Raw genomic sequence first — 19353 nt, 5'->3', positions numbered from 1 at the left:
TTCTTTTCAATAAACTTTATGCTGAGAGAAGCTTGATATGATTCAACCATGCAAACAGCCAGACAGAAAAAGGTTCCTTAAATAAAGAGCTGTACACACACTGATGGGGAGTATATCCCTAAGCTTATGCTTTTGCACAGGTAACTTTATAGACATAAAATTCCTCAGTGTGTTTAGTGGTATTAGTTATATATGTGTTTGCAGAATCAAAATCTGAAAATAAGAATTTTTTTGGTTTTTGTTTTGTGAGATCACTTTTTTGCAAAAAAAAAAAAAAAAGAAAAAAAAAAGAAAAAATATAACTCTCTATTAAAAAAAATACTCAGTGCAACTTTTAGTATTTCTTGGCTCTTTAGAAGAGAGCAGATAACAAAAGTCCCTTAGTTTTCCACAGGTATCCTCTGTGGGTAGCATGTGCAGGGAATTACTTAATATTTTATTTATACTATACTTCCCAGAGCCACCCAGTTCCTCACTAATTTTGATCTACTCTTCAAGAATTAATAAATGGTTTTCCAACAATCAAACATGAAGAGGAATTAAAAAATAACAACAGTTCTTGTGGAGAAATGAAGCAAAGTCTCCTGGAATAAAAGCATCTTGGTGTTTGTTATACACAGGTAAAGTTACCTGTGGAACCTTTCTCAGCTGTTCCTCCAGAACTCTGGATATTAATTTCTGCCAGGTCATTGCACACTTTTTCAGAGACTGAACCACTCCTGGAACTGTGGCAAGAAGAGACACTTCTCTATCTAGATTTACAGTTGGCATCTCCAGTTTAAGATTTTCTGTTGGAAGAAAAAGCACACAGAATGAATTGTCTTGTTCTGGGAGCATTGGTAATATAGCACCACTGGATATGTCTCCTACTCTACCTCCAGACTCTTTGAAAAACTTATCACTGACTCCATCCATTTCTCCATGCTGCCTGCTATACTTCAGGGTGAGAAAAAGCCCAGTTGGTATCAGCAGAGCAGCTTTAATCAAATCTGTCATTCCACATAAAGCCACTCTTAGGTGAACCTCATTCTGCTGCCATGTGCTCTGATCACCACAGTGCTGGCAGAGGCAAAACATTCACTTAACCTGGTATAGTCAGCTGATTTTCACTCTCCATTAGAGCATCAGAGTCCTCCACAGACTTTGTAGGATTAGTCTCAGGTAAATTCCTTTCTTCAGAATCTGCATTTTCACTGTCTGAATCAGAGGAAGTTTTCCCAGTCTGCTGCTGAGCTGGTGATGACTGTTAGGATTGAAATAGGTGCCATAGATTTATTAAAAAAAAGCTAACTAGCAATTCACTTAACCATTATTGTTCTAAAATTTAATTTGTGTCTCCTTCCATTTCAAGTTGTGCAGGGAAATAGTTCTAGCACACCTTTATGAAAGTCTGCGAGTACAGAAATAGAGGTGTCACACCCTTAAATGATTCTCAGATAGGGAAAAAATGGGGAAACAAAATAAGAAATAAGAATTGACAAAAACTTCATTTTGGCATATGAAGGTCACTTATTAGCTATTAATATTTTTATGCATGGTCCATATAATACTAAATAGGCAAATCACTCCTAGAAACACTCAAGATTCCATATATAAAAGCTGTCACTCATTTACCTGTGAGATGGAATTCTTTAGCATCAAGAGAATATCATCAGTCAGCACAGCAGACTTAATCACTTGAGGAAGAATCTCATTAGCTTCAGTCAGATTATTAGGTACAGCAACTCTTTCTAAAGAGTATACAAAGAATAAGTACAAATGTAATTAATTGATACAGAAAGTATAAAGTCATTTTCATAATAAGTTACCATTCCAATAAAACACTAATAGGTTTGGTGTAAGTCATGTTCTAAACTAGTGCTGGTTTTAATAGTGCAAATGCTTTTTTCAGAAAGGGTGGAAAATACTTCAGCATCATCAGCTGGTTCTAAGTCTTTACTACCCAGCCAGATAATTAGAAAACAGTTTTCGGTTCAAAAGAACAGTGTCTTGATTTGAACTCTTTAAAGAGACAGCAGGAAAATCTTGCACAGAAATGCTGGTACATGGCAAAGCATCCCTGACACTGGCTCTATTCTGAGTGTCTTCCTACCCAGTTAAACAAGTTGGATGTGCACTGTCCTGAGTCCCAGTCTCTATCATATCTTCACAAGGAGAAATGCTGTTTAATGCAAAACTGAAAATACCGAGGCTGCAGTTCTTCAGGGCACATACCTTTGCCATCTCTCAGAAAATACACAGTAGAATTTGACACAAACTCTTCGGGAACTTCATTAAAAGCCACATGGAAACGCACATTCGTGCCACCCGTATCTGCACAAATGCAAAGTGGGAGAAAAGCACTGCAGAGGGACTATGCAAGTCCCACAAACAGAGCGGACAAAATTCTAGAAAGGGGGGGATTCAGAAGGGATTCAGAACACAGCCCAAGGGATGGAGAGGCAAGAAAAGGGGTGAAAACAGGGATCATGGGGCTGAGACTCTGCAGATGGGACGAAGAGGGGATTGAGGGAGGGGCAAACAGGGATTTGGGGCCAGGCAGTGCCCAGGGAGAGCTTAGCGGGCCGGGGCAGGGGTCGCTCTCCCTCCCGCTCCTCACCGGCCGGGCCGGGCAGCTCGGCCCGCAGCAGCAGCAGCGCCGTGCCCGCCCCGCTCGCATCCTCGCTGCCCTCAGGGCCAAGGCCGAAGAAGCGCAGCACGACCCGCGCATCTTCGCCGCGGCTCAGCAGCTTCTCCAAAGGCGCCGGCTCGCTCAGACCCAGCAGGGAGAGCGCTCGGTCCCGCAGCCACCGCACCCGCACGTCGTCCAGGCTCATGGCGGCGACCGGCCCGACGCCTCCCGGTGGCCACGGCAACGGTGCGGGGTGGAGCGACGGCTGCTGCCCGCCTTCAGCCCGCTTCGGGAGGCTCCGTGCCCGCCTCAGGAGGCGCCTCGAGCGGCCGCGTTCCCGTACAGCGCCCGCCCCGCGCGGGCGCTCCTTCTCCTTGACACCGCCCGCCCCTCACAAGCTGAGTCCTTTCAGCACCAGCCGCTTCTTCCCCTCAGTGCCCGCCGCCCCTCACGAGCGCCGGGGCCCCTGGGCGCCCGCCGCCTCTCACGGGGGTTCGTTTCCCTCAGCACGGGCGGCCCCTCACGAGCGCCGCGTCTCCGGGGCACCGGCGGCCCCTCACAGCCGCTCGCTCCCCGCAGCGCCCGCCGCCCCTCACGGGAGCTTGTTCCCCTCAGCACCGGCGGCCCCTCACAGCCGCTCGCTCCCCGCAGCGCCCGCCGCCCCTCACGGGAGCTTGTTCCCCTCAGCACCGGCGGCCCCTCACGAGCCCCTGGGCACCGGCGGCCTTTCACGGCCGCTGGTTCCCCTCAGCGCCCGCCGCCCCTCACGGCCGCCCCTTCCCCTCAGCGCCGCCTCGGGCACGGACAAGGCCACGGACAAACACAGGGCCCGCTCGGCACAGCGCAAACGAGGCTTTATTGGGAGTTCGTAGGAAAAAAGTGCAAAATTTAATTTGTGCTGTTGGTATGGCACAGATGTTAAAATATCATGGCAATATCCCCATTTTCACACTGATACAAAAATAATATAAAACTACCCCTGTCCACCTATGCGGTATAAATTAGGTTCTACAACATCAGGGAGTGCTGTTTGTGTGTCCTTACAGCCAAACAGAAACGGGGATCAAGGCAAACTCTTTATTCCATGTGCAAAAGTTATTCCTCACTACAGGGGAAAAAAGGAGGAGTAATACTTCTAATCCTGCCTTCTTCCATAATATTAAATATAAATATAAATATCAGTGTGGCTTCCAAAAGCTTAAAGTAGTAACTCTAGACAGAACCCAGAATGAACAGATAACATTTCCAGTGCAATTTTAAATATGGTCAAAAAAGAGCACATTGCATTGGTGTGTATAAATTTCTATTAACTTCATAACCATCCTGGAATACAGACTGAAAACAGACATTGCTTCTATTGCATTGTTGAATGGTTCCCAAAGTGCACAAGATGCAGCTGGGTTAAGTATGTGATTAGTAATGAATATTTAATATAATGAAAAGTCTTTCAGATAACTTAAAAGTAACCATTCAAGAAAATAAAGAGACTCCAAAAAATTCCTACATGGGTTTCAGGACAAGCAGTAACAACATCTTTTTTTTTTTTTTTTTTAAGAATAAAATTAATTTACAACATTAGTTTATCAAGAAAAATGTACATTTGATATCTATATATTTTACACGTTGCTCCAGATCTGCTATGTCTTTTTATGGGAGGTATGTTTTACAGAATTGTTTGGCTGCATTATAAGGCAATCAGTGAAAACCACTTCGTTCCACAAGAAACCATCCATAGGCAAGAACCAATCACACAGTTATTTGCAGACATTTCCAAACATTTCTGCTGACAGCAGCCAAATTATAATGCACCATCTTTATTAAAATGTAAAGAAATGTGCTTAAAAGAGAAAGGCGTAAACTTGTATCCTCCACCGGAGTAGAATTTGTTCTGAAATTCCACCCTGAAACAAGACAAAAAAAACAGAATCTGTACATGAATCCATAATGAATTGTCAAGGGACAGAATTGTGCAATACAAGAAGCTGAACAAAACCAACTCCAGTCCTCTCTTGTTTTCTGTGCAGCTATTTAACCTTCCCATCCCAGTCCCAGGCTAATTTATGTTTCTCACACTGAACTGGGCTCATTTCTTACTTCTGCCTTACTCATTTGCTTCTGAGTGAGGTGTAGTCAATGGTTCTGCAGACATGCAATATCATGAGGACAATCTGTCATGTACAAAGCTCCACCTCCTGCCTTTGGACACTACATGACTTTGGTTAAATTGTAAATTTCATCAGATTTCAAACTAAACATGCTCTGAATCCACTCCAAAGTGCAGAGCTTGTGATAGCAAGACTAAGAAAGAATTAAAATACTTAAGGGTTGGCAGCCCCACTCATTAATATAAATGTTCTGTTGAACCAAATAAATTGACTGAAACCATATAATGAGATAAGCAGGCTGAAATTAAAAATATTTACCCAAGTTACTAATATTCTACATTATGAAAAGCTGCAACACTACAAATCAAATGTACTTATATTTTGTGAATGTGGTTGAAGTTAAAATGCATCATAAGCCAATATAATATTTGAATCTACTGAAAATATTCCAGAAGAACAATCAAATCCAACTAAAAAGCCACTTCTTTAATATAACCAAATAAATGTATTTCAGTAACAATGAGACTGTTGAATTTTACACTTTCACTTTTAATAAGACAACTACAATTTTGCCACAAAAATTCCTCTTAAATAAGCCAGTATATATTGAAGTGGTATACAGAAAAAGAAAAAAAATACATACCAGTGAAGTCGTATGGCATGGAGGAAAGCAGAAAGCCCCTCCATGACCAGCAGAATAAAAACTGTCAGCACAGCAAACAATGCCAGAACAGGGATGAGCAGCATGACCCCGTGCTTTGTATCCACACGGAGACCCACTCTCATCACCATCTGCCACAGAACTTCTGATAACTCTAAAAAAACCAAAGAGTTGCCATAATTAATGTTGCTACTGAGTACTTTCACCCACTGAGCTGCTCATATCACCAATGCAAGAGCACCTGCTGGACATGGGAACTATAAGCAATCCCCCTCCCCAGAGCACTGCCCCCATCCCCTCAAATGCTTCAAGACACACCTCGGTGTCAAAATCAGATCTACTGAGAGCAATATTTTACATAAAGTCACAGTTTTAGTTTGGAGGCTTCCATAGATCATGATTAGTTAAAATAGGGAATTTTTTTTAATTAAGAAAAAGTGTATTTCATTGTAGTATCACTTGAACAGCCTCCCTGTACGAGAATTAAAAATACAAATGCAAGAAAAATACCAACAAATATTTAAAAACCCTCCCTCACTTACGTGCATGAGCAAGACTTAATGCCCAGAGTCTCAGGTATGAGGCTGTGTTAGAGATGCATCCCAGACAGTATTCAATGGTGTGAATGACTTGATTCATAAAAACATCTGCAAAGTTCAGCTGAAAGATAAAAAACACACTTGTATCAATTTTAACTTGTATCAACACAGAGAACAAAACATGAGAGAACAAAACCATGCATCAGCAAATCCTTATTACATGGAAGAAGAATTCCACTGAATGGTAATAAATTGATTTTTATATCAAGTAAATAAAGTGTGCCACGTAGAAGATCCTTATTACAGAGATAACATTAAAAAAAACCATCAGATACTATAGTTTTCCAGTATTACCTTGCTGATATATAAAAACAAATACAGTTTATGTTTTCCACAAGGAATTTGATCTCATACCTGAAAACTTTAAGTACTATAATCAGCCACGATTCTAATTTTCCATTCTGTTGAGGTTCTAAGTTTACAATATCAATTTTTTCATCTTTAAAAGCAGGGGTAATTATCAGTAATGCTACTGATAGAAAAATAGCCACATTAACACTCTAAGTTCTAAATATAAATATTTGTTACTTACAGTTTCAAAACTGATATTACTGAAAATTTCAACACTTACTTTGTATAATAGATTTTATTTGAGCAAATAATTCTTACATTTTCTATACACAAGAAACAAGAGTCAACTACCCCACTGAGACAAGAACTACACATACTCTGCACATTAGGAAACTGAAGCAATTCTTTGTCTTTCAATTCACATGGAATCAGTGGAATCTGCCCAGACCTTTAAAAATTTGCCCAAACTAAACAGCAGCAGTGGGTGGGGATTAGGAATGCTGCCCATGCCCCCCAGCCCCCCTTACCAACAATCCTCATCACAAGATGTAATTTGCAGACACAGAAAGACTTTTGTCCAGATGCAAAGCCAAGATTAATTAACAGGAAGCTGGGCAGTCACCACCTTGCCATAAAACCAGACAAAACCCAGGATTTTTATCCCACTCTTCAATATAAAAAAACCTATACTCCTAAATGCAGAGTCTTAATTGCAAATAAAACACTTTCTGTTCTCTACTACAGATAGGTTGTGGTTTTACTGTAACAGTAATATGAACTGAAATATTACTATTAGTAATATGTAACTGAAGATACAAAAAAATAATTATGAAATAGCAACAAATAACTATAAGTAAACTGCATTTGGGCACCGAGGCCTTTGTAAAGGCTCAGCTGAGTTTCTTCCAAACTGCTCAGCAGGCAGTGTACAGGTTACCTATTGACTGCCCACCTCAAATCAGCTTTTAAGAACACCCAGTTCAGAGATTCAGCACCAGCATTACCTCCTCTGCATCCCCCTCTCTGTGCCCGCTGTCTGAATGATTGGCGCCTTCTTCGAGATCTTGGCACGACAGGAGACAAAGCTCTTCCTCACTCTCTTTTCGGACAAGCTTGTAGCCACTCTACAAAATGGGAATGTATTGTCTCTTCAAGCAAGCTGCCACTGTCATTTCTAAAATTTACTTAAGAGTAGTCACAGGCAAAGGTAAAAAGATTTAATGGAACAAAGTACTATTATGTGTTTCAGTCCAAAACTTTTCGAACTGAGCAGAAACTGGTGAGACAAGGAGTAATGGGTTCAAATTGAAATTTAGGTTGGATATACAGAAGAAAATCTTCCCTGTGAGGGTGCTGAGACTCTGGCACAGTTTGCCCTGAAAAGCTGGGGCTGCCCCATCCCTGGAAGTGTCCAAGGCCAGGCTGGAGGGGCTTGGAGCAACCTGGGATAGTGGGAGGTGTCCCTGCCCATCACAGAGGGTGGAATGAGATGAGCTTTAAGTTCCCTTCCAACCCAATCATTCTATGAAATACCCAGTAAGGACATACTCTGTGCAATAAAACAGCAGCTGAATTCTCCTACACTGAGGAAATGTGTGTACTTTCAGTACTTACCCTGTACATTCTTATGCCTCGGCCTCCACTGTGCAACCAGTACAAATAAAGTGGTTTACCAAGAAGCATTACAGGAACACAAAGAAAAGCAACACTAAGTAAAAACTTCTGCAGAGGAATCTGTTGGGAGGGGAGGAAAATTAGATTAGATAAAATCCAAAGTAGGAAAAGCCATCCCCTTTTCCTTTAAAGTATAGGATTTCCAAAGGCTTGGAAGAGCATTACTCACCTGGCCATTGAAGAAGCTCTTTGTTTCACCACTAGGAAACAGGAACATGTTAATAAACTGTATCAGAATACTGGGGGCTGCAGTCGAGTTCTCTGCAGAGTATGCCAACCATTTATAGAAGATCATGAACACCAGGTAGCCAAATATGGACAACAAGAATAAAAGTTCAGGAATAAAAACCAAATAAATATTATAGGTCTTCTTGAAATACCTGAAAAGTAGAAATGGGAAAAAATAAAAATATGTTTTACCAACACAGCCCAAATATGATTTGAGTAAAACAAAACACTTTTGAACAGCAAGACTGAAATTACAATCCAGAGCTGATTTCTTTTTATTCAGTGAAATTTTATCAGGTGGAAAATAAAAACTGTAAGAGGCATGTATCTTTATTTACCAATAAGTGAAATAAAGTCTTGTATTAATTTGTTTTGGGATTTTTTTAGTACAACCATCATATTACATATGTAGAAGAAGACCTCTTCATTATCATCTTTTTTAATAAGTTTTCACAACTATTCTTATTCTGGTCTCAAAAAATAATTCCAGTTTCTCTTACAAGATTAACTGTTGTAATTCCAGACTTGACAAAAAATACAATGTTGGTATTATTGTAACTTCTTGTACTTACAAGTGGTTAAACAGCCCCAGTACAACTCCAAATGTCATGTGAGTCACTCCAAAGATCACAGACATTTTCATTTTGAATGAATTTAGGAAAGTGAGACGGTTGCTTGCCAAATTCCATATCTGCAAAAGAAAACACCAAACCAGCATTGAAGAGCATCATAACAGAAGGAATAAACCAGAATCCTTTTTCTACTGGGGACCAGAATTCTACTTCAAATGGAAGTCACAACCAAAATTTGAGTAAAAATAGTTCAATCTTTGACTTGTCAGAACAGAGAATGCTGAACAGAGACTGCAAACAGGAATATATTTTTTCTTAGTCAGATTTACCTTACTTATACACATACCAAAATCTAATGGACAAAGACAGATCATCACAAGTGGAAAATTAAAAAGAAAGAACTAACCGGATCAATTCCAAAGGGATAAGCTCCATTGTAGACACCAGAAACATTTGGATCCAGTGATAAATATCTATTAGATTTCACATCCTCAATGCTGGAGGGAAAGAAAAACACACTCAGATTTGACATCTTAAACATAATGACAACATACTTTCATTTCTGCAGGACACTGTTCCTGATTAACTAACTCACCCCCTGTGACATTTTTTTAAAAGAGTGAAAGGATTTCTAAGCACAAAGTCCTAATACAAAAAAACAGCAAAAAAACCACCTAGAACCTCACAATCTGGGCTTAATTCACATTCACCATCTTTCAAAACAAAGTTTATGGATTTTATTCCACATTCCCCTAGAACTCAAAGTTGAATTTTAAAAGTTCACAGTTTGCTTTTGCATAAAATTCACTGTCAAACACCCAAAGAAAAATTGCTACCTTTTTTCCCTTTTGCATTTGGGGAAGTTTCTACTTTATTTTCATATAGCTTTTCAGTATCACAGCACACAAAACCTGTTCAAATTTTAACCAAAGCCAGTGGTCTTGACTATTTGAAGCCACATCCTGTTTTGTAAGGCACCACAAGATAGAAGCTGTGAACATTTATGTACCAAAGGGTAATGACACCTCAAATTAATGAGGTTATCCCACTCTGAGAAAAAAGTAGATTGGACAATTCTTATAAACTTCTTTTTTTCTTTTTTTTTTTTACTATCAAGAAAAGCTGTGCAGAGACTAATGATTGCCAGGTAATTAATTTACTTAATTAATAGTTAATTTCCTTTAGCAGAGGCTAATGGTGCTCATTCCAGAAGAATGGACAAATAGGACAAATAAATCCCAAACTAGACCTGTATTTTTTACTCCTCTGAAAATCTTTATAGAGACATACAAACCTGGAAAATACAAACTAAAACATCAATGCAAAGACAAACCATAACAGGACAGTCAAAAACATGTGAACAAAAGGGTTTAACTGCTGCAGGAAAAGCATCTCTGGTTTAATGGCATAGCAAACATGCTGCTCACCTCCAAACCTTCTGGTGAAACATTGCTGAAACATTCCATCCAGATCCAAATATATTTACTGACTTTGAAAAACAGTCATTATAGATCAATCCAGTGTATATGGAAAAGAGCCCCATTAACAGGATCACATATCTGCCCTCAAACAACATCTTCATTATCTGTTAGTATTGGGGGAAAAAGAAAAAATAGAGAATATCAATTGTTATGTGAGCAAAAGGTAGCTAGATGTGTCAAGAATAAACACATTTTTGGACACATAAAGACTTTTAAAAACTAAAATTTATTAGTGAACAGTTGTTAAGAAATATGAGCTCCCATGACACACACTGAGATTTTTACCACAGGCTTCCTTACACTAGGAAAGGGTCTTTTTAAGCCACTTCCTTCCTGGAACTACTTCACAAGAAATTACACTTTTGCAGGCATTCTTAACTGAACATAATTCTAATCAGAGATGCAGGTGTTCCTGCATTCCAACCCATATGATTAAAAATTAAAGTGAAGTTTAACAAATTTCAAACTGTAACTCTTTTTATAAACAATAAAAGGTGGAATTTGAAAAATCATTTTTCTCCTCATATTGTCACTGTAATGAAGTTCTGTAAAACACATTGCTGAATAGCCCTGGTAGAAGGAAAGACAAGCTTAAATGCAACAATTAATTTTTTCTAAGTCTTTCATTACAACTTGATCATTTCTGCTCTTTCAAGGAAAGTGAATAGTTTAAAATATTACATTAATCTCAAGGAATATGGGGGCTTTAAACACAGAAAATCCTCAAAGAATGGCAAAAACCCTAATTAAATACCTGTTCAAAAAACAGTGTTTTCCAGAAACACAGTGACTAATCAAATGATCTGGCTAGATGGGAAATAAATAATTTGTAATTCTTTTTACCTCATTTTGTGCTCTTTTCAACTTAGGGTGGTTTTCATACAGTATTGTCAGAAGTGCAAACAGGAACATGAGCAGCCCATGCCCAAAGTCTCCAAACATAACAGCAAACAAGAAGGGGAAAGTGATGATGGTATAGAGAGCTGCAAGGGCAACACAGCAGATTTCAGGCACAGCACAAGAGATCCTGTCTGCATTACCCCCAAGCAATCCCACACTTCAATCTCTCAAAGTTCTTAAGTTTGAAAGACAATTCATCCCCTACTCATAGACATTTCCCCCACACTGAAAATTTAACTCAGTTTAAAGCTTGTTTATTGTGTAGCAATGATAACTTCACAGTTGAGCAGTAGCTGACAATTCTGAGGATAATAATATCAGCCCAGGAAATAAAACCCAACCAAACCCAAGCCCACTTCTTCCTCTGTGAGTATATAAGCTACTGAAAATTTTAAAACAGCTACTAACAAACTGTATGATTGTCACCATTTGGCCTTTGCCAGTGTCCAATTGAACAAGGTATCAAGGCAAGCAGCAATTGCTCACAGCTCAGCTTTCAGAAGGACCAACCTGGATTAACTTCTCCATAGCTTCCAACTCCATAAGCATCAACAATGTTCTGGAACCCTGAGGTGAATTTATTGGTACGTATCAAAGTTGGAGGAGGGTGTGTTGTTGGAATGGTATTCATGAAGGAGGAAATTGTAGCTCCACTCTTCCTCTAATTACAGACAGAAGATAGATTTGTGTAAGATCTCTGTTATTCTAATCAAAGTGAAAACGTTTGCTCCATCAGCAGTTTCACTGATCCAAAAATACCATTAAATTAAGCCCCAAGTTTAACATTTATCCCCTTTGTACCCCCTCTAAAAACAGATTATGCACATTATTTTAATTCTTACTTGGTATCAAGTCATCAGATGAGACTTACCAATCACAATATTATAAAGCAAAGGTTTGTTATTACGAATTTTCTCTCTTAAAACAAAAACCATTGCAAAGGAACTGGCACATTCTGGATGACTGCAAATAGCACTGTGGGTCCAGCTGGACTCAGGTCCAATAGAGAAATTATTCAAGAAAATAAAAACACTACACACTAAATAAATGCTCTGCTTATAAAAAAAAAATTATGCAGAGACCTAGATCTGGCTGTACCTACTTTTAGCCTATTATTAATGATTATTATCTTTCCTTCTGTGTACAGTTAGTTCAAGATGACAGCTTTAACATCAGTGAGCATTCAGGTGACTTACTGAGCCTTCCTCCAATGCATGGCGCAGGTTCTGGAGATCAGCCACTGGACACCAAACCTCAGCAATTAAACATTTATTTGTGACATCAAAACTGCACAGGTTGAGGACGTGGTAAATGGCTTTCATCTTCTTCACTTGGATAACCCAAGTATAGATGGATTCTGATGCTTTATACAAGACTTGGCGCAAGTATTCCTCAGTTTTATTCAGCACCTTTGTTTGAGAAAAACCAAACATCTCACTGAGAGTGTGATCACAGCAAGAGCACCTCATATGTGTCCAGTGCTGGGCCATGCTTTTAGGAGGGTGAGCAAACAGAAAACAGAGGGCAATGCCAAGTGCTGTGAGGTTTAACAGATACGTGCAGCACGAGGCCAGGGACACAACTTACTGCCCACATCTCCAAAGCTATACATATGTTAGAAATTATATTTAACACTGTGATACATCGAGTGATTTCCTATGGTGGAACAGCACTAGCAAAAGGAAATCTGTTCCTTACTCACAGTTTCAAGATCCTGAATACGAACATTGAGCCCCTCGAGCACGGCCTGGCGCTCCTCGGTGGTGTCGGGGTAGGGGTACACGTGACACCGGTAGCTGCAGGAACACAGGGCTGTGCTGTGACCAAACCCCACCAAAACCTCACCAACCCCTGCCACAGCCAAATCTCTAACACAACACTTAATAGCCAGGCAACAGATTCAACTCAGAGGTAGTGTTTTGCCTGTACTTGGTAAAGACTGCAAGTGAAATGACTCGTGTATTTATTTGTACGCTGCATAATTATAGAGCTGAATGTAATAAGGGGAGAAACAAATTTAACATAAAAAACCTTGTCTAAAAATCAGCACAAATCAGAAAGGAATGCAGGGCAAAAAACAACTAGAATATATTCCAAGTAGAAAGGAATGTACATATATTAGATTTACTTCTTACCAGTCACAAATCTTCTTAACTTTTTGACCTATTTGTTCACCCCAATAGGACACTAAAAAAACAGCCCACTTTGTGGTTTCACCCTAAAAAAACAAAAGAGGTAAAGCTGATGAATTATGTTTTAAGCAGCAATTCTACTGTGACATTTATAGAGCTAAGTAATAAAGCTGAACAACTAGAAAAAGCTGTGTTAGTAGCAATAATCTTCCATCTGTTATCTGAATAAAATTCAACTGTATTAATATAACTTTTTTTAATATTAGAGAAAATCAGAAAAAGTTTCCAGGGAAAATAAAAGACACATTACATTTTACTAGCTCAGAGCTCTTAGTAAGAAGAGTATTTTAAAAAGGTAACAAATTAGAATTCAAGAAAAAAAAGAAAGTGCCAGATTAGAATGCCATAATTGATTTACAAAAAATTTTTTAAGTTCACAGTAAAAACTTCACAGAAAACCTGCTGTACTTGACTCTTTATTAACTAGTGAATGAACAAATGAAAAGGCTATTAAAAGGCAATGCCCTGTACAGACCTGGTTAATAAATATCCAAGCAGCCATTTCTGCCACGTATTTTGACCAAGGTGGCCAATCATAAAGTCACCACAATCCCACAATGAAGTTCTGCACTTCTCATCCTGAACCACAATAAAATCAATTGCTACTTCTACAATCCCTGAATCTTAAAAATCTTCCAAATTCCAATTTTTCAAAACAGTTTTTCCTCCAAGGACACTGGGAAATCATTTCCAGACAGACCAGAGGAGCAATTCTTTCAAACCACATGAAAAGTACAAATGAAATGCAGTGATCATTACAATGTTTACTCACCGTATCCGGATCTTCCAGAGCCTTATCCAACTCTGCATAGGTAAGGAAGGGATAGCCTTTACAGACTCTCCACAGCATTTTTTCAAATGCTTCAATCTTTGCTATGTGAACTAACCCAGATATGAATCTAGGAAAAGGAAAAAATTGAAATATAACATTTACAAGAAAAATAATTTGAAATTCGGAGTATATCACCACAATAATTTAGTATCTCCCTTGGCTAGGGAAGGAAGCATCACCCTGAACAGGAAGTAGCTGGTATAGAAAATGCCAGCTGCTATATAAAACTTTTATTTGCAAAATGAACAGACTACAGACCTGGGCACACAACTAAGAATTACTTCTGACTGATTATTTCTGTGATAGTGAGATTGTTTTTTTTCTTCTTGGAAGAAACCCTCTCACAGCAATGCCACAGATAGCAGTACTCATTCTGCATTTCAAAGGCAACACAAATAATGTTAACATTTACAACTGACACTGTCAGGTGATTAAAACACTGTGTTTTTATCATAGAAAAAGAGTTTAAAGAATAGAAGTACTGATTTAGAGTTTTTCCTTGGTTTGATGGAAGCTTTGTGACAGCTTTTTTTGGCGCTGTCCTGTTTATCTCTTCAAATAATCTGGGTTTGTTACAAAGGTACATTGGGGCTGTGGAACACCTGAAATCACCACAGGCCATCTTTTAAGAGAACAAGCCATTCTTTACAGCCCCTCATCAAGCACTTCTGAAAAAGCACATTCCATACCCACCCCAGTGAAGCACTCAGTCTGTGCATGCGATTGTAATCCACCAATGGCTCATTTTCCACAGAAGGAAATTCCTCAAAATTTCCATGTAAATGGCATTCATACTAGCAAATAAAAAGAAAGAACATTCATTGCTTTCAGGAAAGAAAAATCCCTCTCATTTCACTATTATTCTACAGAAGAAAGGGTAATTAGGTAAATGGCTTAATTAAAAACATGAAACTCATTTCCGTGTTCGATTCAGGCAACAGAGAGATCCTGGATCTCAAATGCACTGCTCTCAACAATTACAGTCAGTGCTGCAAAATTACACTGTACAATTTATGCACCAAAATAACACAATCACACCTTCATTTTCAAGCAATTCAAGAGGGAAAAATCACAAAAATGCCACACAGCAATCCCTGTCAAACACCCCAAGCAATACCTCAGGTGGTCTCCTGACAAAATTCTGTGTGATCTGTAACATATACTTGTATTCAATCAATTCAAGCAGATTTTTCCTCAATTTTTCTTTGTTTTTAGTTACTTCCCTCAATTCTGTCTCCAGCTTCTGCAGTTGTTCCTAAGACAAAGAGTAAAGGAAAGACATCAAATCAGTTACAGGACTTTGGGAAACAGAGTAGGATTCATTTTCAACACATAATAATTTGATAGAGTGAAAGGAGTTTCCCATTTCTTAATTAACTAAAGCTCCATAGGTTCTATCCCTCAATCTACCAAAGAGTGCTTTGTATTGAGTACACTTGAGCCTTCACTGGCATCTGTTCAGTCTGCTGCTCTGCCCCTAATTTGTGTCAAAATAATGCAGACCTGAAATTAGAACTGCAGACAGCACTGGGTGGAAGATACCCATTTATTCTTTTAATATAATTACAACAAAACAGAATGTTATTCAAAATTAGATCTGTGTTTTACAAGCTTCTACATTGAATGCAACACCAGAAAAAGCATTCAGAGAAAACAGCACCACGTTTTGCTGTATGACCAGCAACTGCAGAGCCTTGGGCAAGCAAAATTCCCACACACCTGGAAATTTTGGATGCACAAAGAGCCTTAGGTAAGTACCAAAGCAATAAATGAAGCTGAGGGACTGCATCTACAGACAGTCTGCCTGGAACAGTCAAATCAAACAACAGATGACTGCATGCTCCCTGAGTTTGCTTTCACCCTTTCCCAGGAATTTTGTGTTCATACCAAAACCTCACTGGCTTTGAAGTCACAATGGCAGCAAGGAATCAGACAAAAAGAAAAACAAATGCTTCTGCCCACCCTTCACACCCTGATAACTTAAATCATAAGTGGCAAGATAGCAAGTAATTAAGGTTGAAATTAAATTCCAAGACCTTAGCATCTGTTTAGTGGAAGTTACCTGGATTTCTAAGATGTGTTTCAGCAAGGGGGCAGGAGGAGCAACATCTTCTTCAGGAAGTGGAATATCTGCTTTTTTAATTTCTTGTACTAAATACCCTGGAGTGAGAAGAAAAACAGAATCAGAAAGGAAATTGCCTTGCCCACACTTTCTAGAGTGCAGCAGAGTTGACCTTCAGCTGTTCTTGATGGTGCTAATCACACTGCAGCATCAAGCCCTGGCTATTTTATTCATTCATTCTAGCAACAATGCACACACAGAAGTCTTCACAAAAGAACTTAAGAGAGTGGTGGAGATGAAACACAAACTATTCCTGCCTTGGAAGTCTGCAGAAGCAAACAAATTTCAGAGGCTTCTCTTTCCCAACAAGTATTTTCTAAGAAGCTTTTAGAATTTCACAGAACCTCTTTGTTGCTGCACAGTGTCACTTTCTGCTAATGGTGCAATAGTGTCACTTTCTACCAGAAACAGACATGCTGCTCACTGACCCATGTTTGGAATTAAAAAGTTTTTAAACAAAGCAGCTTAAGCAACCTTGACAACAAATGCAGCTCACACTGGGCAGGGGAACTGCCAAAATAGCTGCTGGCATGACCAGCACATGCCTCTGATGAGAGATTCCAATCAAAGGAATCCTTCAATTGGAACTTTTCCTCAGGATACACTGAAAACATCTGCATCTTGGCTGTAATGCTCTGCATACCCTTTCCTCTATTCATTAACTATCATGAGAACACAATTATTAATAACTTGTGGTGCTTTTGAGGGTGGAAAATCAACAGCATTGAGCTGCACAACATGAAAAAACAGTGAATATCTTACAGTCAAGGATTAATCCACAGTAAAGCTTCCCTTTTCCTAGTAGAGTCTTAAGTAGTAAACACTGAAACAGCCTCATCTATTTATCAGCAACACATTAGCAACCTCTGAGCTTAAAAAAAACCCCAAATCTATATGTAGTGTAAATAAATTTCACAGCTTACAAACCCTGGGAAGGTTAAAAAAATCTGTAGCTGAAACCTCCAGAGTAGTGCCACTCTGGTAATGCCACAGGTGAGAAACAGCAGACAAGAAAATAAAGCTCACCAAGTATTCTTTCCATTTCTTCACATTTCTTCACTTCACTCACATATTTTCTCTGAAACACACTTACATTTGGGTTAAGCTGAAGGAGAAGGACAAAATGCTTATTAGGGATTTGAAATAGTAACCTCCCCTAAAAAAACACAGCTGTTCCTGCAACTTCCTGGAGACAATTTGCATGAACTCTCTGCTCTAAGTGCTTTTCAGTTGAGAAGGCACAAAAACCTAAAAAGATTACCAAGTCATCAAATAGCAAAGTTGATTTTATTAAAGCAGAATTATCCATGCGACTGGCTAATTTTAATCAAAGAACAAAATAACACGGCCTACTGGAGAAACCATTCCTAATCTTATTTTGACAGTTTTAAAACATTGCTTAATGACTTCAAATCAACCATTTAAAAAATTGTTGTGATGCATTTCCACAATGTATTTGAAATATTAATTTTACATACATCCCCATAATAACAACATGCAATATCTGACTACTTATCAGCTATGAAATCAGTACCACTAAGGCATTATTTCTACAATAATGGTGTAACTAGAAAGACATCAAAATGTTAAACACGCAGTCATGTAAGAATGATTATTCTTACAGATCTGCCTCCCCCTCCCTGCCATATTTACTAACTAGCTGTTTATTTAAGTCTTCCCAGCTTTCCCTGCAACGATTTTGCAAGCTACATTTCTAATGCATATTTGGAAGACGTTCCAAAGTCTCAGCAAGCAAAGATCATATAATTATGATGAGACAGCGCAGAGACGTGGCTAATTATTGCCCAGCCCAACTTGATGGCAGGCAGGCAGGCACGGTGATGTGCCCCTCCAGGAACAGGAACCTGCGCTCAATAAAGGCGGAGAGCAGGTGCTGGTGTCTGTCAGTGGGGGATGGATGTGCACACACGCTCAGGCTGAAGGCGGGTCAGGTAACTGCAAGTAACCCCAAGTTTCAGCCATTTCTGTGAGAAAGGTGCGATATAGTCACAGCAAAGCATTTCTCCCGAGAGCGCTGAGCCCGGGGCTCCACACTGAGCCCCCGTCACCCATCCCAGCCTCCCGGGCCCGTCCCGGTGTCACCGCTCCGGGTGACCCTGCCCTGGCAACGGCTGGACTGGATCATCTCCAGAGATCCCTTCCAACCCCAACAATTCCGTGATCCTGCTTTCGGGCGAATGCCACACAGGGACGGGCCATACACCTGCCACTCGGAATTCAAGCAGTTCCCAGCGCCCCACGGCGGCCGCGGCCCGGCTCGGCGCTCAGGCCGGGCCCTCAGGCTCCCCGCAGCCCCCGCGAGCCCCGGCGGTACTCACGTCTCGGAACTCGGCCAGGCCGCGCTCGCCCACCTCGCTGAGGCACTCGTAGGCCGAGCCGCTCTGCAGGAAGAGCTGCGCCAGGCACACGGGCTCGCCGCGGAACAGCGCGCCCATGGCGGCGGCGCTGCCGGCGCGGGGGGCTCAGCGCCGCGGGCGGGCGGAGCGCGGCCCGGGGGCGGCCATGGCGGGGCGGGCCCGGCTCCCGCTTCCGGGGCGGGGAACGGGCGGGGAACGCGGCCACGAGCGGCGGCGGCGCGAGCCGAGCTCGGGCACTGCAGGCAGCGGCAACCGGCGCTGAGAGAGGGGGAAATGCAGGACTGAGAGAACATCAGAGAAATGCTGAGCTGGAAGGGACGAAGAGGATCATGGAGGCCAGCTGCTGGCCCTGCACAGCACCATTCCTGAGCCAAGCCGTGTGGGCTTGGAATGGATCTGAGTAACACCCAGTGCCAGCCCTTCCTGCCGCGGTTGCTCCGCTTTGAACAGTGCCAGGCCTGGGGCAGCCACAACCTCACTGGGAAACTTGTTCCAGTGTGTCACCACCCCCACAGTAAAAACTGTCTTCCTAATATCTACCCTCAATTTCCCTTCTTTCAATTTGTACCCATTACTCCTTGTCCTGTTCTACAGTTCCTGATGAAAACTCCCTTTCCACTGCCCTGTAGGCCCCTTCAGATACTGGAAGGATGCTATGAGGTCTCCACACAACCTTTTCTCCAGGCTGAACATCCCCAGCTGTAGCC

General features: G+C 40.6%; 2 protein-coding genes across 2 annotated transcripts in view; both read right to left on the bottom strand.

The window, feature by feature from the left end:
- The window catches only part of DNAH10 (dynein axonemal heavy chain 10), a 48953-nt gene extending 45960 nt beyond the window's left edge, over window positions 1–2993 (bottom strand). The window contains exons 1-5 of the mRNA XM_079323086.1: window positions 2600–2993; window positions 2215–2313; window positions 1615–1730; window positions 1087–1243; window positions 631–788 (exon numbers count right to left, since the gene is read on the bottom strand). Coding sequence (XP_079179212.1) covers window positions 631–788; window positions 1087–1243; window positions 1615–1730; window positions 2215–2313; window positions 2600–2816 — 747 coding nt within the window. The 5' untranslated portion in view covers window positions 2817–2993. The remainder of the gene's footprint in view (window positions 1–630; window positions 789–1086; window positions 1244–1614; window positions 1731–2214; window positions 2314–2599) is intronic.
- A 451-nt stretch (window positions 2994–3444) lies between these two features.
- Window positions 3445–18812, bottom strand: ATP6V0A2 (ATPase H+ transporting V0 subunit a2). The gene is made up of 20 exons (XM_079322991.1): window positions 18608–18812; window positions 17295–17373; window positions 16209–16306; window positions 15264–15401; window positions 14840–14940; window positions 14087–14213; window positions 13258–13340; window positions 12825–12918; window positions 12319–12531; window positions 11633–11783; window positions 11066–11205; window positions 10169–10326; window positions 9148–9238; window positions 8742–8860; window positions 8111–8321; window positions 7882–8001; window positions 7272–7391; window positions 5920–6037; window positions 5360–5531; window positions 3445–4512 (listed from the first exon to the last, which is right to left on the bottom strand). The coding sequence occupies exons 1-20, from the start codon at window positions 18722–18724 to the stop codon at window positions 4410–4412; spliced, it is 2553 nt and encodes an 850-aa protein (XP_079179117.1). The 5' UTR covers window positions 18725–18812; the 3' UTR covers window positions 3445–4409.
- Window positions 18813–19353: the final 541 nt, after the last annotated feature.

This window comes from Erithacus rubecula, assembly GCF_903797595.1.
Source record: "Erithacus rubecula genome assembly, chromosome: 19".
In the NCBI taxonomy this organism is placed as follows: domain Eukaryota; kingdom Metazoa; phylum Chordata; class Aves; order Passeriformes; family Muscicapidae; genus Erithacus; species Erithacus rubecula.
Note: the sequence above shows the minus strand (reverse complement) of the source record. Positions and strands in the feature narration are given on the sequence as shown.